Here is an 18,819-nt window from a genome sequence, read left to right as displayed (position 1 = left end):
CTCAGGTGTCTCTGGTACCTCAAGCCCTGTAATTCTCATTGTGAAGTTTCTCCTAATTTTTTTTTTTTTTTAGGGCCACACCTGCGGCATATGGAAGTTCCCATGTTCCCAGGCTAGGCGTCGAATCAGAGCTGTAGTTGCCAGCCTACACCACAGCCACAGCAACGTAGGATCTGAGCCGTGTCTACAACCTACACCACAGCTCACGGCAATGCCAGATCCCCAACTCACTGAGCAAGGACAGGGAACAAACTTTCATCCTCATGGATACTAGCTGGATTCGTTTCCACTGTGCTGCAACAGGAACTCCCAAGTTTCTCTTAATTTGAGACTTCAATATGTAAATTTCTCAACCGTAAAAAACTGTCCCTGTTTCTCAGCACTCACCTTTTTTGCAAGATTTTATTTTTTTAAGGCCACACGTGTGGCATATGTAAGTTCCCAGGATAGGCTTCAAGTCAGAGCTGCAGCTGCTGGCCTATGCCATAGCCACCGTAATGCAGGTCTGTGACCTACACCACAGCTCACAGCAACATCGGACACTTAACCCACTGACTGAGGCCAGGGATCGAACCCACATCCTAATGGTTACTAGACGGGTTCATTACCATTGAGCCATAACGGGAACTCCTTTGTAAGATGTTAAATCTAGGGACCCTCTCTGAGTTAAGGTGTTTTTCTCTGAGGTCTATGACCTCTGACTAAGTCTAAGACCCCTTCCTTACAGAATCCTGGAAGTCTAAATTCTTGGGTGATTTTATGAAGGTCTACTTGTCTTGAGAGAGAGAAAGAGTATTTAAAACTCTATGAGGGGAGTTCCCGTCTCGGCTCAGTGGTTAATTAATCTGACTAGGAACCATGAGGTTGCGGGTTCGATCCCTGGCCTTGCTCAGTGGATTAAGGATCCAGCATTGCCGTGAGCTGTGGTATAGGCCAGCAGCTGTAGCTCTGATTAGACCTCTAGCCCAGGAACCTCTATATGCCGCAGGAGTGGCCCTAGAAAAGGCAAAAACACAAAAAACCAAAAAACAAACAAAAAACCTCTATGAGGAATTCCTTCCACTAAAGAGGCCGTCTAACATGGCCTTTCGAAAATGAGCTAAAGTACTCCAAAGACATCTAACCACCTGGATCTATTCCAAAGCAGTTCAAACTCTGAGTTAGACACCAAGAATCCCTCAGAGTAAGTGTTGACGCTAAATCTGTAAGAGTTTGAAAGGCAAAAGTCTCAGTTTGCGGTGATCTGCCCCTCTGAGGAATAATGTCCAGCTCCATGAGTTAGGGGAATTTGATAGCTGAGGGGTCCTGTTCCTTGGAAATATTTCCAGGGCCTCTGGGAAGGGAATAATCACAGATGGGAGTTTCAGGTGGTTGCCTTAGAATCGCAGAAGATGCGGCTACTTGGACCGTGTAAAGAGGCTGCCTCCCGCTTCCTTTTTTCTTTTCCATGCCTAGAAATGATAGGAAATGCCGGCGAGTTTCGGGGTTAACAGGGCCGGAGGTGGTGGAAGGCTCACAAGAGCCCCACGGGAAGAGGGGGTGGACTCGGCCATACCGGGAATACCCAGCAGTCAATTCCCAATGCTTTGCCTTGGGCGCCCCATATTCTAGTTTCTAAATCTATACGGAACACGAAAGTTCGGTTTCCAAGCCTGGGGCTCTCTAATTTTGTCCTAAGAAAGCTTAAAAGAGAAGTTACTTTCTAACGACACAAAACGGAGACAACATCGGACTCTGTTTGTCCCCATCTGCACCCCGTAGCTCGTGTTCTTCACACGTCTTCTCGCGGGGCCGGCTGTACCTGGCTCCTTCCGATTGGCGGAAGTGAGCCCCTAGCCCTTCCTGATTGGAAGCTGCCGCTAGAAGTGCGCCGTCCTTTTCGTCGTGGAGTTTGGTTGAACCTGAAGCGCGGGGGAGAATTGGGGAAACTGGAATTTCCCGCGGAGCTGACGGCGTTTGCTCTCTCCCTACTCATTTTAATTCCACGCGCTCCAAAATATCCGCCATGGAGAAATCTTGGTAATGACCCAATCCCCGTAAGCATCCCAGGAACACATCTGACCCCTGCCCTCTCTCTCCCCTACCCGCCGCCGGGGGAGAATTATGGGTAATTGATTTTTCTGGTTCCCCCAGAGAATTCTGGGTAGCTAGCTATTTACACCACGTCCCCCTTACCCCCGCCCCAATTGTGGGTAACTGGCCATTCTTATTTTCTCCTGGGAATCTTGGGTAACATTGCAGAGGATTCTGGGAAACTGACTTGTCTTGTTCTCGCTTTTCAGCCATCCACCCCCACTCCTAATTCTGGAAAACAAACCTTTTAGCCCCCTTCTATCCCCGCAGTTGCTGTACCTTCCAGTGATGGTTCAGTGATGGATCAGGAGAGTGAGCCGGCCTTATGGGAGGTGAAAGGGAAGTCAAGGATTAATTTAGTTAGTGGGATGGTGGGGGATACAAAGGAACTAGAGAAGAAAAGGAAAGGACAGCACTTCTCCCACTTCTTATTCACTGCCCATCCCTTTTCTGCCTGCTTCATCCCCTACTTAACATTCTTACATCTGCCTGCCTCATCTCCTTCCTGCCGGTAAAACCTGGAACACTAAGTATAAGTACCTGGGCCTACCCCTGACTCAGCTCCCTCTTTCCATTTGCAGGTCAGGATGTCCATTCTAGGTCCACTTGTGTGGTCCCGCTGAAGGTTGGGTCAGGCATCCAAAGGGGCAGTGAGAAGGGGGGGTGTGACGCAGGTCTAATCTGCTGCCGTCATCACCATCATCATCATGAACTTCGAGAGTCTGGACCCTGGCCTGGCAGAGTATACCCCGTCCATGCATTCCGCCCTGGATCCTGTCCTGGATGCCCACCTGAACCCAAGTCTGCTGCAGAATGTGGAGCTAGACCCAGAGGGAGTGGCTTTAGAGGCTCTTCCAGTCCAGGAGTCAGTGCACATAATGGAAGGTGTCTACTCTGAGTTGCACAGTGTGGTGGCTGAAGTGGGCGTGCCTGTCTCCGTCTCCCACTTTGACTTGCACGAGGAGATGCTGTGGGTGGGAAGCCATGGGGTAAGAACATGGGGTACCCCTTTGTAAGGGCTGAAAAAAGATGTTGGAGATCTTTTATTCTGGTGTTAGTCCTAGGACAGCTGCTTTGCAGGGAGCCAGAACTGAATTAAGGGAATGAGAGCTGGATCTCTAAGTCAAGCCAACAGGAGGGGAGTAGAAGGAGAAAGAGCCGTAGGATCCAGGGATAGGTTACATAAGTGTTCTTATTCAGAAGGCATCCCGCTTCTACAGTTTGCCCATTCCATGCTTTCATTAATCTTTTTTGTCTGTGCCCGTGGCATGTGGAAGTTCCCAGACCAGGGATCAAACCCACACCACAGTAGCGAGCCACTGCAGTGACAGCACCAGATCCTTAACCTGCTTCACCACAAGGGAGTTCCCTTTGATTAATTTTGATAACTGTGCTCATCAGTTAGTCTAAAGCTATCCAGATACAGTCTCTAATGCTCCTCTCTTTTCCATTTTTATAATTATAGAATGTTTAATGCATGTTTCTGCATACCATATATGGAATCATTTTATCTTCTTTGGCTGATTTTAATCTCTCATGGAACAACTGTCATTAGTTTTTTAAAATGTGTACCTATGTTGCCGATATGCTAGGGAGCCCAAAGATTTTGTAAGAAGTAATGTGATATTCTTGGTTTACTGATTTACCTTCCATAGGGTGTGAATTGTTTTTCCATTGGAAAGAGTGAATTTTTTTGTAATACACTGATTTCAGTAGACAGTGTCTAGTAGGTTAGGCACAAGGAATAAAGCTGACTAAAACATAATCCTTGCCCTCAAGGAGTTCACTGGACAATGAGGAAACACCTGTGAACAGATTAACTTTTGGTACTTTAAAGGAAAATAAAGTGTTTCACTTAATAATTATGAATTTAGGATATAAGCTTATAAATGCCAGTGTGAAAATATGAATTAGGTGTTGGTGAGCACAGAAGAGGGTCAGAGGATCTCCAGAAAGACGTGACATCTGAGCTGATTCTTTTTTTTTTTTTTTTGTCTTTTTGCCTTTTCTAGGGCTGCTCCCGAGGCATATGGAGGTTCCCAGGCTAGGGGTCTAATCGGAGCTGTAGACCCCGGCCTGTGCCAGAGCCATAGCAACTCGGGATCCGAGCTGCGTCTGCGACCTACACCACAGCTCACGGCAACGCCGGATCGTTAACCCACTGAGCAAGGGCAGGGACCGAACCCGCAGCCTCATGGTTCCTAGTCGGATTCGTTAACCACTGCGCCACGACGGGAACTCCCTGAGCTGATTCTTGAGTGATGAGTAGGAATCAGATGAAGAAGAGGGGGAGATGCTGTCTTGGCAAAAGCAACAGGATAGGAGTTCCCGTCGTGGCGCAGTGGTTAACGAATCCGACTAGGAACCATGAGGTTTCGGGTTCGATCCCTGCCCTTGCTCAGTGGGTTAAAGATCCGGCGTTGCCGTGAGCTGTGGTGTAGGTCGCAGACGCAGCTCGGATCCCGAGTTGCTATGGCTCTGGCACAGGCCGGGGTCTACAGCTCCGATTAGACCCCTAGCCTGGGAACCTCCATATGCCGCGGGAGCAGCCCTAGAAAAGGCAAAAAGACAAAAAAAAAAAAAAAGCAACGGGATAAAGAATGATTCCCAGGATACTACATAGCATGGTGATTGCAGAGTGCAAGAACTATAAGTAGGGTTTACTGGACTGGAAGATAAAGCTGAAGAGTTAGGAATTTCTTCCTTCAACCAGTGTGTTTTGAGCACCTGTTAGGTGTCAGACCTTGCTTTAGAGTCTAGTTTGGAATAAGCATTTTAAAAGGCAAGAAAAATGTATTTATGATATATCAGATGTTGCTTAGAATTCCTAAGAAAAACAAAGTGGAATAAGGGGATTGAGGTATTGAAGGGTGGGAGGTGTTGCTGTTTTAAATAGTTGGTCAGAGAAAGTTTCTCTGATAAAGTTAAATTTAATTTTTTTTTTTTTTTTTTTTTGCTTTTTAGGGCCACATTCGCGGCATATGGAGGTTCCCAGGCTAGAGGTCTAATCGGAGCTACAGCTGCTGTCCTACGCCACAGGCATAGCAATGCCAGACCCGAGCCGAGTCTGCAACCTACACCACAGCTCATGGCAATGCCAGATTCTTAACCCACTGAGCAAGGCCAGGGATTGAACCTGCAGTCTCATTCCACTGCACCACGATGGGCACTTCTTCACATTTTAATATTTTAATTGAGACCTGGCTACAGGCCAGGATGTCTATTCTAAACCCTTTAGAAGGAGGGAGGGACCCATGGATATAGCCAAGGGAGAACATTCTAGAAAACCTTATATGCTATGTTAAAAGACCTTGAACTTGATTCTTGTCTGCTGCAGATTTTTTTTTTTGTCTTTTTGTTGTTGTTGTTGTTGCTGCAGATTTTTATCCAGAGTGGCAGTGTCTGGTTTGTATCTTAGGCAGAGTGCTGAGGTAGCACTATGGAATTCGATTTAAGGGGGATGGGGCAGGACTCAGGTCAGTTTGCAGAATATTATAGTAGTTCACATAAAACATGTTCATATGAAGGCCTGAATGAAGCTCTGTAGAGATTTATGCATGAGAATAGATTTGGTAAATACCTAGGAAGTAAAATAAGACCTAAATTGATTACCCTTGACTTACTCCACTGGGTAGATCATGATGCCATAGGGAATACAGTTAAGAAGAATTGAAATGGGATAAAAATGGTGAAGTTAGTCTAGGATGTAATGAGTTGAAAGTTCTCATGGGACATCTAAAGAGAGATATTTAGTAGGTATTTGGATGTATAAGTCTGAAGCTTGAGGCAATGGTCTGGGCCAGGGGAGGAAATTTGGATTCATCAGTTTTAAGATGAATGGTTAGGAGTTCCTGTTGTGGCTCAGTGGTAACTAACCCAGCTAGTATTCATGAAGATGCAGATTCCATCCCTGGCCTCCCTTAGGATCTGGCATTGCTGTGAGCTTCAGTGTGGGTTGCAGATGAGGCCCACATCTGGCATTGCTGTGGCTGTACTGTAGGCTAGCAGCTGCAGCTCTGACTTGGCCCTTAGCCTGGGAACTTCCATGTGCCATGGGTGTGGCCCTTAAAAAAAAAAAAGATGAATGGTTAAAACCTTGAGGGTGAGTATGATTATCTAGGAAGACAAATTAAGTGAGAGAAGATGGTGGGCTGGGAATAGCCATGTTTCAAGAGTTGTCATAAGGATTGCACATAAGAAGGTATGAGCTAAGAGTCAGGAGAGAAACCAGGAGTGAATGATGTCATAGGAGCCAAGGCGGCATGAGTTTCACATTCTCTCTGTTCCAGCCTGTGACCCACAGTACACATTTCCCAGATGGCTGGTAAAGATTAAGACTTGACTGGAGCATAAGAAAGTCAGCTGGCCAGTGGAGGATTAGACCCACATCTCTGACCTGAACACTGTTTTAACCAACTGAGTGGTTACCTCTTCAGCTGGGTCACTGCTAGCCAGGAAGGCCAGGCAAGAATGGAGAGAAATTGAGCAGTGTCCAGTCTCTGATTGTATCTGAGATGGCCTTGCCCCCTCCCACTCAGCATCTCTATCGTCTTTCTCCAGGGCCATGCTACATCATTTTTTGGTCCAGCTTTGGAGCGCTACTCCTCCTTTCAGGTCAATGGCAGTGATGACATTCGGCAGATCCAGAGCCTGGAGAATGGCATCCTTTTTCTGACCAAAAACAATCTCAAGTATATGGCCCGTGGGGGCCTCATTATATTTGATTACCTGTAAGTAGCTTCTTACCTCTGGAGGGAAAAAGGGGCTTTCATAGTGTGGGAAGGCTAAAGGATTGGAAACTTTTGAGAGCCTGGCCCCTTAGCTTTTCTTCTTTCTCAGGTTGGATGAGAGTGAGGATATGCACAGCCTCCTACTGACTGAAAGCAGCACTCTGCTTGTTGGTGGGCTGCAGAACCACATATTGGAGATTGACCTTAACACTGTCCAGGAGACTCAGAAGGTACAAGCAGGACCCAGGCAGGGCCTGAGGTTATTGGGGGGAGTGTACCTGGGCTGGAAACGCCTGTGATGTGCGTGTGACCTTTCTGTGCCTCTGGTCTGTGGGAAGAATCATTCTAACTGGTTTCTCCTGCTTCCTTCCCCAGTATGCAGTTGAGACACCTGGAGTCACTATCATGAGACAGACAAATCGCTTCTTCTTCTGTGGCCACACATCTGGCAAGGTGGCCAAGTTTCATTTTTCTTCCCACCAAGAGGCTCGGATATGTGATTGGGCTCTGCCTTTCCCTCAATTCTGGGGCTGTTTTTGGAGGGCTGGGAAGAATGAATTGAGTTCCTACTCTGCCATGACACTATGAAATTATCTTTCAGCCTGATGTTTTCTGTGGTAAATGGGTACCTTAGAGGCAAAAGGTAAAGAAAGTTTCTCATGGCGCTCCCTTCCAGCTCTTGGCTTCTTTTTCTGCCTTTTTTTGTGCCTTAACTGCCTGTATCCTAGCGCCTTTGTTCTTTTTGTAGGGGCCTCCCATGGTTAGGTAGATGGCAGGTCCTCTTCCTGATAGTAACATTGGCAGATAACTAAGATCTCTCTCCTTCAGGTTTCCCTGCGAGACCTCCGCACTTTCAAGGTGGAGCATGTGTTTGATGCCTTCTCAGGAAGTCTGTCGGATTTTGATGTGCATGGCAACCTGTTAGCCGCCTGTGGCTTCTCCAGCCGCCTCACTGGCCTGGCCTGTGACCGTTTCCTCAAGGTGTATGATCTTCGAATGATGCGTGCCATCACACCACTTCAAGTACACGTGGATCCTGCCTTCTTACGCTTTATCCCTACGTATACTTCTCGTCTTGCTATTATCTCCCAGTCAGGTATGAAGCGTTGTAGGTAGGAGGGGTCGATGAGTGAAGGGGACTTAGGTGCCAGAAGGAGTGTATTTCCTTAGAATTTCTTTTTTGGGGAGAAAGTAGGTGTCACAGGGTCTTACTTAGGTTTGCTCAGAGATTAGAGCTTTTACTTTCTCCCTGTGTGTGAAGAACACACACACAAAAAATAAAGGTGGAGCAAGCAAAACAACTTCAGAACTGTCCTTTGCTGGGTAGCAGACCTCTGTGTGGTTTATGGGAAGTCATCAGATGGTATTTTCTCTTATCTCTAGGCATGGATTTGGAGCCCACCTTTCCTTGATACCAGGGGAAGAGGGTAGGAAGAGCATAAAAGGATGACTCCCTTTCACCTTCCAGGGCTCAGTGGGCTTCCTTCTCCCTCCTAGGGCAATGCCAGTTTTGTGAGCCCACAGGCCTGGCCAACCCAGCAGACATCTTTCATGTGAATCCTGTGGGGCCTCTGCTAATGACGTTTGATGTGTCAGCCAGCAAGCAGGCCCTCGCTTTTGGGGATTCTGAGGGCTGTGTGCACCTCTGGACTGATTCCCCTGAGCCTTCTTTCAACCCCTACTCCCGTGAGACCGAATTTGCTTTGCCCTGTCTTGTGGACTCACTGCCTCCTCTGGACTGGAGCCAGGACCTGCTGCCTCTTTCCCTCATCCCTGTCCCGCTCACCACTGACACGCTTCTCTCTGATTGGCCTGCCGCCAACTCCGCTCCAGCTCCCAGGTCGTACCTCACATCTGAACCAAAAGGGGGGGGGGGAAGGGCCAAGATATGGAAATTCTCTGTGAGCCCTGTTATTACTCAACCTCTTTCCTGATTTTTGTCTACTTTCAGTATTTTCTTTTTGTTTCTGGCCCCTTGGGGATTGGGGGTTGGATGGGCAACTCATGCCCTAGAACTGTACTGCATTATAGGCGAGCACCCCCTGTGGATGCAGAGATTCTGCGCACCATGAAGAAGGTGGGCTTCATTGGCTATGCGCCCAACCCTCGCACAAGGCTACGCAATCAGGTATGTTTCAGGGGTTTGGCGGGGCCGAGGGGGGGTGGCGGTGGTCAGCCCTCACTCCAGCCCATTGGTGTTTCGCTATCTTTTTCCTTTAGTAGTTATTAGTAGTTTTTGTTTTTAGTTAATGGGATAGAGGATTTTTGAAGGCTACTGTATTGAAGGTACTAGGTGTTAGGTGTTAGGATTAGGATTCAGAGACACGGGAGATCGGTTCCTTGCTCTTAAGAAGTTTAGTATTTGGTTGGTGAAATAAAACCTATCCATAATAGGACTTGCCATTGTGACGCAGCAGTAACAAACCCAACAAGTATGCCTGAGGATGTGGGTTTGATCCCAGGCCTCATTCAGTGGGTTAAGGATCCAGCGTTGCTGTGATCTGTGGTGTAGGTCACAGATGTAGCTCAGATCTGAAGTTGCTATGACTGTGCTGTAGCCTGGCAGCTGCAGCTCCGATTCGACCCCTAGCCTGGGAACTTCCATGTGCTGTGGGTGTGGCCCTAAAAAGACAAAAAAAAAAAAAAAAACACCTGTCCATAACAGAAAATTATTTCTATTCTACCATTAAATGTTAAAAGGATGTTAGAAGCATTCAGTAGGGAAAGTGTTACTCTGGGCTAAAGTGGTAAGGAAGTAGCATACTGAAAGAGGCGTATGTTGAGCTGGAAAGGTGAGAGATGGGTAAGTAAATAGTAACAAGGGAGCCTTGAAGATAAGAAAAGTGTTAGTAAAAGTCTCAAGACCCCTAACTGCAAAAGGCGTGTCTGACAGGGACTATGCTGGAGCAGCTATTAGTATTAGGAAATAAGGAGAGAGAAAGTTTGGAAGAGGAGCCAGTTGTTAAGCCTCGAATACCAGTGTAAAGTGGAAAAAGTGATGCACCGAAGTGGGAGGGTTACTTTGGTGGTGGTATAGTGGACAGAGTATATTTGGGGAGCCCAGTGTGGAATCCATTGGTGTTGTCCAGCTCTGATGAGGTAGGGCGGTGGCAGTGGCAGTGGCAATGAAAAGGAAGCAGTGGGTGCTGAAAACCCTGTGAAATTCGAAGGTTCAGGCCTTGGTGACTGCTTCCATGTTGGGTTAAAGGTGTGAGGAAACCAAAGATGAGCATATATCCAATGAGGCTACTTCTTTTTAAAAACCCTAGATTCCTTACCGACTCAAGGAGTCTGACAGTGAATTTGACAGCTTCAGCCAGGTCACTGAGTCACCGATAGGGCGAGAAGAGGAGCCACATCTCCACATGGTCTCTAAGAAATACCGCAAGGTGCTGGGGGATACCAAGGAAGAAGCCCTCTGGGATATATGGGGCAAAGTTCCCGGGGAAGGAGGTCACATGAGGAAGAATTGAAGTGCTCATTCAAGGAGCCTTCTCCTATCACTCTGGACTCAGGAGGGAGGTTTTGGGGAGCTTTATGGCTACTGCAAAGATTTAGGGGACTCTGAAGATGTCTTCATTTACTCAGACTGTTTCTGCCTTAGGTGACCATCAAATACTCCAAGCTAGGGCTGGAGGACTTTGACTTCAAACACTACAATAAGACGCTGTTTGCCGGATTAGAGCCCCACATCCCCAATGCCTACTGTAACTGCATGATCCAGGTAGGGCTGGGTATTCCTGTGACTTGAACATGGCTACCGCTCTTCTTTGCTGCAGGCCCCACAACCCTACTCTTTGTCCAGGTCTCCCCAGCCACGCCCACTTTGGCCTCCTCTACCTTTCTTTGTTGCCCCACAGCCTTCTGGTCTTCTCTGTGAGCTCTTCTTCTTCAGCTGGCTCCTGCTTTATACTCTCCACCAGCTCTTAACCTTCCCATTTCTCTTCATCCCTGTGCTAGTTGCCTGCATCAGTTCTCCTGCTCTTCCCTCCAGGTGCTCTATTTCTTGGAGCCTGTTCGCTGTGTAATCCAGAACCACCTTTGCCAGAAGGAGTTCTGCCTGGCATGTGAGCTGGGCTTCCTCTTTCACATGTTGGACCTCTCCCGAGGTGACCCTTGTCAGGTCAGTGCCTAGGGACCTGTGACAATAAAAGGGGAAGGGAGGCGGAGAGTAGGCAAGGACATCACTCTGCAAATGGCCACGAAAGAGAAAATAACCCTTTTCCACCAACACACTTCCTGGATTCCAGGGCAGTAATTTTCTCCGGGCGTTCCGCACCATTCCTGAGGCTTCAGCCCTTGGTCTGATTTTGGCTGACTCGGATGAGGCTTCAGGCAAGGGCAACCTGGCCAGGCTCATTCAGAGGTGGAATCGCTTCATTCTCACTCAGCTGCATCAAGATTTGCAGGAGCTGGAAGTACCCCAGGCTTATCGAGGTGCTGGAGGCAGGTATGGAACTGGAACAGTTAAAGCTACCATGACAGGCCTCTCTGAGACATGAAGGGTCTCCTAACCCCCTCAGTGTGCATACATTGCCCTCCCCACTCTTAGCAGCTTTTGCTCATCGGGGGACTCTGTCATTGGGCAGCTGTTCAGCTGTGAGATGGAAAACTGCAGCCTCTGCCGCTGTGGCAGTGAGACCGTGCGAGCCTCATCCACCCTGCTCTTCACGCTCTCCTACCCTGAGGGTAGCAACAGTGGTATACCCTGCAGCTGGGCTGGGGAGGCTCCCCCAAATGTCCTATAACATCAAGGGGAGGGTTGGGGGACTAACGGTGGATTCAGGGAGAACTTGAAATGAAGCATCCAGTTTCCCCTCAGATAAAACCGGGAAGAACTGTGACTTTGCTCAGGTGCTGAAGCGAAGCATCTGTCTGGAGCAGAATACACAGGCCTGGTGTGACAACTGTGAAAAGTACCAGCCCACGGTGAGTGGGCTGTTGCCCTGGACTAGAGTCCTGCCATGTTGGGAGGTCAGCCACGGTCTCATCTGGGATTGGCTGGGTTGGCACTGCCATCTGGAGACCTATAGAGAGTGGGAAGAACCCCAGTTAGAGGATGCAGATCCAGGCTTAAATGTTCCTGTCTGGGTTTCCTTCACCTTAGGCTCCCTGCCATTCCTTGTTTGCTTTATTTATTCTTTCAGATTCAGACCCGCAACATCCGCCACCTGCCAGATATTCTTGTCATCAATTGTGAGGTGAACAGCTTAAAAGAAGCTGATTTCTGGAGAATGCAGGCTGAGGTAAGGACAGGGGCTGGAAACAGAGCTTAAGGAGTATTCCCCCACCCCACCTCTGGCCGCAACCACAGCATGCAGAAGTTCTGGGGCCAGGGATCGAATCCACACCACAGAAGTGACCCAAGCTATGGCAGTGACAACACCAGATCCTTAATCTACTAAGCCACTGGGGAACTCCATGGGAGTACTTTAAAGTTTTCTCCTGCTTTTGACCTCCATATGTGATTAATGTTCCTAAGGAATTGGATATTTCCTCCTTTGTGTTCAGGTTGCCTTCAAGATGGCAATAAAGAAGCATGGCGGGGAAATCTCCAAGAACAAGGAGTTTGCTTTGGCTGATTGGTAGGTACTGTCTGTGGAGTGGTCAAAGGATTGAAATACCCAGTGGCTCCTCTTGTCACTGGCTAGATGTCCTCAGAACAAACTTCCAATTCTCTTCTGATAGGAATGAACTAGGGAGTCCAGAGGGCATGCGGATGTGTCCCTCCATTGAGGAGCTGAAGAATGTCTGGCTTCCTTTCTCCATTCGAATGAAGATGACCAAGAACAAAGGGCTGGATGTTTGCAATTGGACTGATGGGGATGAGATGCAGGTTGTTGAATAACTGGGAAGAAGAGGGGGAATAAGGGACAGAAGGTCGGGGCAGAAGCAGGGTAAGGGGAAGGTGGAACTTAGTATAGGGGAAAAAAGGGAGTAAGGCCTAGTATTCACCAGTCATGGGCTTTTCCAGAGTGACTCAGTTCAGTGTTGGGAGCCACAGATGGGCTAGGATGGAAAGAACCCACCCTGGTCCCCTGTCCCCATATCCCAGACTCCCTGTCCTCTATCCCCATTCCCCTTCCTTTCCCATCCTTAAACTTAAACTTAGCTTAGCAGCCTGGGTACCCCCCTCACAGTGGGGCCCAGCCAGGGCAGAGGAGGAGCATGGTGTCTATGTGTATGACCTGATGGCTACTGTGGTACACATCCTGGACTCACGCACAGGGGGCAGCCTGGTGGCTCACATCAAAGTTGGAGAGACCTACCACCAGCGCAAGGAGGTGAGTGAGGTAATACAGAGCAGGGACATGCCTGGCGGTGGCCACAGTGGAGTCCCTGGACTGTCCTTATCTTGAGCCTGAGCCTGAGTGTTCCGTCCATCACTTTGGCATCAGTCTTTCTCTGTATCTGCACAGGGCGTTACCCACCAGCAGTGGTATCTCTTCAATGACTTTCTCATTGAACCTATTGATAAGGTTAGTTGTAAGACATTCCATTTCCCCTTTCATCTCCCCCTTTCTTAGCATCTTCATCTTAGGTGTCTGAGAGAATGCCAGGCAAATTTAGGAGGGAGGGATGGGTCCTAGATAATATAAAGTGATAGGAGTTCCTGCTGTGGCACAATGGGATTGTGGTGTCTTGGGAGCGCTGGGACATAGGTTTGATCCCCAGCCCGGCATAGTGGGTTAAGGATCTGGCATCGCCACCACTATGGCTTAGGTTACAACTATGGCTCGGATCTGATCCTTGGCCTGGGAATACCATATGCCGCAGGGTGGCCAAAAAATAAAAATAAAATAAATTATTAGCATAGCTAAAAATAGTATCTGAGTACTATCTTCTCTCTGCCTTGGGGAAAAAAGAAAAAGAGGCATATGTGTAGGCCATTAAGTGCTTTTTCTTTTATAGCATGAAGCTGTGCAGTTTGACATGAATTGGAAAGTGCCTGCTATCCTTTATTACATCAAAAGGAATCTTAATTCCAAATACAACCTGAACAGTAAGTAGTACATAGTATAGACCCAAGGGTGTGGCTGATTTAGATTGATCTTCAGGAAGAGATCTGGGAAATAGCTTGTTAAGATTAGAATTGGTCAGAGTTCCCTGATGGCTCAGCAGGTTAAAAATCCAGCATTGTCGGAGTTCCCATCGTGGTGCAGTGGTTAACGAATCTGACTAGGAACCATGAGGTTGCAGGTTCCGTCCCTGCCCTTGCTTAGTGGGTTAAGGATCCGACGTTGCCGTGAGCTGTGGTGTAGGTTCCAGACGTGGCTCGGATCCTGAGTTGCTCTGGCTGTGGTGTAGGCTGTTGGCTACAGATCCGATTAGACTCCTAACCTGGGAACTTCCATATGCTGCGGGTGTGGCCCTAGAAAAGGCCAAAAAAAAAAAAAAATCCAGCATTGTTACTGCTGTGGCTCAGGTTGTTGCTGTGGTGCCAGTTCAGTCTCTGGATTGGGAACTTCCACATGCCATGGGCACAGCCCCCCCCCCCCCCCCGCAAAAAGAACGAAAAGAAAAGTGTTGGCAAACATTTATTAATATTTCCGAAGACTGTAAAGAGATTTCTTCTTCTTCTTTTTTTTTTTTAAAGAGATTTCTTCTTACCAGGAGTTAAATTTAGTAGCTGGAGATCCCAAGGGTGTAGTGGAAAGAGGTGATGGGGGAGAAATCTGATTAAAATGGCTGAGGTTATGATTTTGAGCATAACCATTCTTTTTTTTTTAATGTATAGTTGATTTACAGTGTTGTGCCAATTTTGGCTGTACAGCAAAAAAAAAAGATTCAGTCATACATTTTATATATATATATATATATATATATATATATACACACACACACACACATTCTTTTTTTTGTGTGTGTCTTTTTGTCTTTTCTAGGGCTGCACCCAAGGCATATGGAGGTTCCCAGGCTAGGGGGGTCTAATTGGAGCTGTAGCTGCTGGCCTATACCACAGCCACAGCAATGTGGGATCTGAGCCGCATCTGTGACCTACACCACAGCTCACGACAACGCCGGATTCTTAACCCACAGAGCAAGGCCAGGGATCGAACCTGCAGCCTCCTGATTCCTAGTTGGATTCGTTAACCACTGAGCCATTATGGGAACTCCTACATTTCCTTTTTATATATATTATTTTCCATCATGGTCTATCCCAGGAGATTGGATATGGTTCCCTGTGCTATACAGTAGGACCTTGTTGTTTATGTAATAGTTTGCATATACTAACCCCAAATTCCCAGTCCATCCCACTCCCTCCCCCTTCCTCTTGGCAACCACCAATCTGTTCTTTGTGTCTGTGTGTTCCTGTTTTGTAGATAGGTCCATTTAAAAAAAGTATGGAACGCTTCACAGGTTTATATGCCATCCTTATGCAGGGGCTATGCTAATCTCTGTATCATTCCAGTTTTAGTATATGTGCTGAAGTGAGTTCAAGCTTAACCATTCTTTTTTTTTTTTTTTTTTCAGGGCCACACCCTCGGCATATGGAAGTTCCCAGTCTAGGGGTCTAATTGGGGCCACAGCTGCCAGCCTACACCACAGCCACAGCAACACAGGATCCAAACTATGTCTGCGACCTACACCACAGCTCAAGGCAATGCTGGATCCTTAACCTGCTGAGCAAGGCCAGGGATTGAACCCACAACCTCATGGTTCCTAGTCAGGATTCGTTTCCACTGTGCCACAACAGGAACTCCAACCATTCTTATCCCAAAGAGAAGATCTCTTTTTTTGGCAATGAACTCCTTATTAAGTCCCATTCTGGTGCCTCTAAACCATAGTTTCTCTGCAACTTTATCTTATTGGATTTTCTAAGATAAAGTCCAGAGTGAAAATCTTATTCTTTCTTCTCTGTTGACTTTTTTTGCTTTTTCTTAGCACATTTCCTGATAATTTTCTGATTTGACGTGTTCCATCAACTTGCTCTGTACATGATCTTTTTACTCACATGCTTTGATTATTGAGGGATCACACTATAGACCTGGTCTATGGTCAGCCACTCTGGCTCCACCCCCCCCCCCCCCCCCCGCCCCAGTCACTTTTCTCTTCCCAAACCATGTCTCCTGGATTCTCCCTCCAGTCAAGAACCCTATTGAGGCAAACGTTCTGCTGGCTGAAGCCTCACTAGCACGGAAGCAGCGGAAAACACATACTACCTTTATTCCATTGATGCTTAATGAGATGCCACAGGTTGGGGACCTGGTGGGCCTGGATGCTGAGTTTGTCACCCTTAATGAGGTAACGAAGACCAAAAGGGTGGGGTGTTAGAACTCTGGGGCGATTAGCAGTCATAAGCACTTCTCTGATTTCCTCATTAACTCTTCTCATGTAGGAGGAAGCGGAGCTGCGCAGCGATGGCACCAAGTCAACCATCAAGCCAAGCCAGATGTCAGTAGCAAGGATTACGTGTGTTAGGGGCCAGGGGCCCAATGAGGGTATCCCCTTCATTGATGACTACATCTCTACCCAGGAGCAGGTATTAGGATGTGGAGGTGCAAGTGAGATAGACCCTATGCCAACGCAGAACACAGGGAAGAGCGTGGGGGGATCTGTGCACCTCACTTCCTGGACCTTTTCACCTTTTCTCCATCCTTAGGTGGTGGATTACTTGACTCAGTACTCGGGGATAAAGCCAGGAGACCTGGATGCCAAGATTTCCTCTAAGCACCTCACAACTCTAAAGTCTACTTACTTAAAGCTTCGTTTTCTCATAGACATTGGCGTCAAGTTTGTGGGTCATGGTCTGCAGAAGGACTTCCGTGTCATCAACCTCATGGTTTGGGCAGGGCTCTTTTCAGAGTCTTCTTTGTGTGGGGGCTCCCATATACCTGATGCTTTTGGAAAATGGGAAATTACGGATCCCCTACCTTCAGTCTTCTACTCTTTTATCCCTGGCAGGTGCCCAAGGACCAGGTCCTTGACACTGTTTATCTATTTCACATGCCCCGAAAACGAATGATTTCCCTGCGATTCCTTGCTTGGTACTTTCTAGGTGAGTTGCTCTGCCTTGTAGTGCTCAGCAAGAGCATGAAAATGTGTGAGAGGCCAAGGGGAGAAGGGAGGACCCTAAGTTAGTGGTAAGAGTTACTAATGGATTTAGTTAGTTTCAGTATCTCTTCTGTGCACTAGGGATCGTGTTTGGTTCTTCCCCTTAAGGGCAGTCAGATTTTTTTGTTGTTTACTGGGAGCTGGGGATGTGAGTAGAGGAGCAGACATGTTCTTAACCTCCCTTTGCTAGGTCCCAAACTATTCCACCTCTACTTCCCCCAGATCTGAAGATTCAAGGGGAGACCCATGACAGTATTGAGGATGCCCGCACAGCCCTTCAGCTTTACCGAAAATATCTGGAGCTAAGCAAAAATGGCACTGAGCCTGAGTCCTTCCACAAAGTGCTGAAGGGCCTTTATGAGAAAGGCCGAAAGATGGACTGGAAGGTGCCTGAGCCTGAGGGCCAGACAAGTCCCAAGAGTAAGGCCTGGGATGGGACAGGGGAAACTTGACTGGGTGGATTTTGGTTGCGTATGTGATGATGATACCCACCATAGTTAAAATGATGATGTTAACAACGGTACCACCCAACCGTATATTTGTACTGTAAAGCACTTAACAGTTGATTCAAAGTCTCTATTGGGAGTTCCTGTCATGGCACAGTGGAAACAATCTGACTAGCATCCACGAGGACACAGGTTCAATCCCTGGCCTCACTCAGTGGGTTAATGATCCAGCATTGCCACTGAGCTGTGGTGTAGGCCATAGATGCAGCTTGGACCCCACATTGCTGTTGCTGTGGGGTTGGCCAGCAGCTGCAGCTCCAGTTCGACCCCTAGCCTGGGAACTTCCATATGCCTCGGATGCAGCCCTAAAAGGAAAAGAAAAAAAAAAGTGTCCCAGGTGCTTTTTTCCAGGTACCTTAAGAGTCAATGCTTTTGGTTTTGTTTCTGACAGATGCAGCTGTCTTCTCTTCAGTGCTGGCGCTCTGACCTCACCCTTTCCCAGTGAACAGTTCTCTCTCCCTTCAATGTTCTGTGGCCCCAGAACTGGGAGATGGCTTCCCAAGTTGGCTATACCCTACTTCCAGAATTGGACCTGCTCAGGGTCTACAGATGGTGCTATTAATAGAACTGGAATGCAGGAGAATTGTTGCAAAGGGTCTAGGAGCCAGATTGCTTTTTCATCCTTTGCAAAATAGTGGGCCAGCAACAGTCTAGGATTGACCCAGATGGAAAGTAATTAGTATTCTTAATAAATACATGGGTAATAAATATCCTAGGCAAAGAAGCTCCTGGAACCAAAACTCTCAGTTCCTAGTCCCAGACAATGATAGGATACAACAGTAGTAGCTCAAGACCTAACTCAGGTCTCTGCTTCAGGGTTGCCTGGAGGGGCCAGCATTTAGTCTGGTGGCCCCAGCAAACTAGTGTTGCCAACATCACCATTGCCAAAAGGGCCTTTGGGTCCTAGACAAAGCTTGGCTGCTGGCTTCACTTCTGCCAACAGCTGAGAAGCATCTGTCTTCCATCCACTCTCCCATCCCAAGTTTTGTTTTCTTGTTATTTTTTAAAATTTTGTTTTAAACTGCATGTTTTATAAAATAAAAACAAAAAATATTATTGGGTGTCATCTATTTCATTAGGAACATCTGAGTGTGGGGTACTCTGACTTCAGTCCTCCCTTCCTTTGTGTTGGCTTTCTATTAAAATCAGAAAAAACTTGGAAGTTCCCGTCATGGTGCAGTGGTTAATGAATCCGACTAGGAACCATGAGGTGGCGGGTTCGATCCCTGCCCTTGCTCAGTGGGTTAACGATCCGGCGTTGCCATGAGCTGTGGTGTAGGTTGCAGACAGCGGCTCGGATCCCACGTTGCTGTGGCTCTGGCATAGGCTGGCAGCTGCAGCTCTGATTGGACCCCTAGCCTGGGAACCTCCACATGCTGCAGGAGCGGCCCAAGAAATGGCAAAAAGACAAAAAAAGAAAAAACTAAGGCTTTCAAATTCCCACCTAGAAGTGA

The 18,819-nt window shown here is 47.6% G+C and overlaps 1 protein-coding gene and 1 pseudogene across 8 annotated transcripts; one reads left to right on the top strand and one right to left on the bottom strand.

Annotated features, from left to right (window-relative positions):
• The first annotated feature begins 1,821 nt into the window (after positions 1-1,821).
• PAN2 (poly(A) specific ribonuclease subunit PAN2) lies at positions 1,822-18,440 on the top strand. Of its 8 annotated transcripts, none has more exons than XM_047786935.1 (26): positions 1,822-2,019; positions 2,655-3,062; positions 6,634-6,803; positions 6,913-7,033; positions 7,179-7,256; positions 7,632-7,899; positions 8,301-8,643; positions 8,835-8,931; positions 10,073-10,192; positions 10,408-10,527; positions 10,798-10,926; positions 11,054-11,253; positions 11,359-11,492; positions 11,626-11,732; positions 11,951-12,049; positions 12,315-12,388; positions 12,492-12,639; positions 12,944-13,087; positions 13,223-13,282; positions 13,716-13,806; positions 15,892-16,049; positions 16,144-16,287; positions 16,408-16,587; positions 16,710-16,803; positions 17,082-17,279; positions 17,757-18,440. In XM_047786935.1, the coding sequence occupies exons 2-26, from the start codon at positions 2,781-2,783 to the stop codon at positions 17,789-17,791; spliced, it is 3,594 nt and encodes a 1,197-aa protein (XP_047642891.1). In that variant the 5' UTR covers positions 1,822-2,019; positions 2,655-2,780; the 3' UTR covers positions 17,792-18,440. The 8 variants fall into 8 exon arrangements, with proteins under 8 accessions (XP_047642891.1, XP_047642888.1, XP_047642889.1 ...); XM_047786932.1 differs by having other exon boundaries at positions 11,359-11,504; XM_047786933.1 differs by having other exon boundaries at positions 11,356-11,492.
• LOC125131925 (uncharacterized) lies at positions 15,143-15,243 on the bottom strand (annotated as a pseudogene).
• Positions 18,441-18,819: the final 379 nt, after the last annotated feature.

Source organism: Phacochoerus africanus, chromosome 7, assembly GCF_016906955.1.
Source record: "Phacochoerus africanus isolate WHEZ1 chromosome 7, ROS_Pafr_v1, whole genome shotgun sequence".
In the NCBI taxonomy this organism is placed as follows: domain Eukaryota; kingdom Metazoa; phylum Chordata; class Mammalia; order Artiodactyla; family Suidae; genus Phacochoerus; species Phacochoerus africanus.
This window is presented reverse-complemented; position numbering and strand designations above follow the sequence as displayed.

Coding starts and splice junctions, on each gene's coding strand:
- PAN2 (XM_047786930.1), top strand. CDS start 2,781: ATGAACTTCGAGAGTCTGGACCCTGGCCTGGCAGAGTATACCCCGTCC. Junction 8,932..10,072: donor GCACAAGGCTACGCAATCAG/GTATGTTTCAGG, acceptor TAAAAACCCTAG/ATTCCTTACCGACTCAAGGA. Junction 11,733..11,950: donor GTGAAAAGTACCAGCCCACG/GTGAGTGGGCTG, acceptor TTATTCTTTCAG/ATTCAGACCCGCAACATCCG.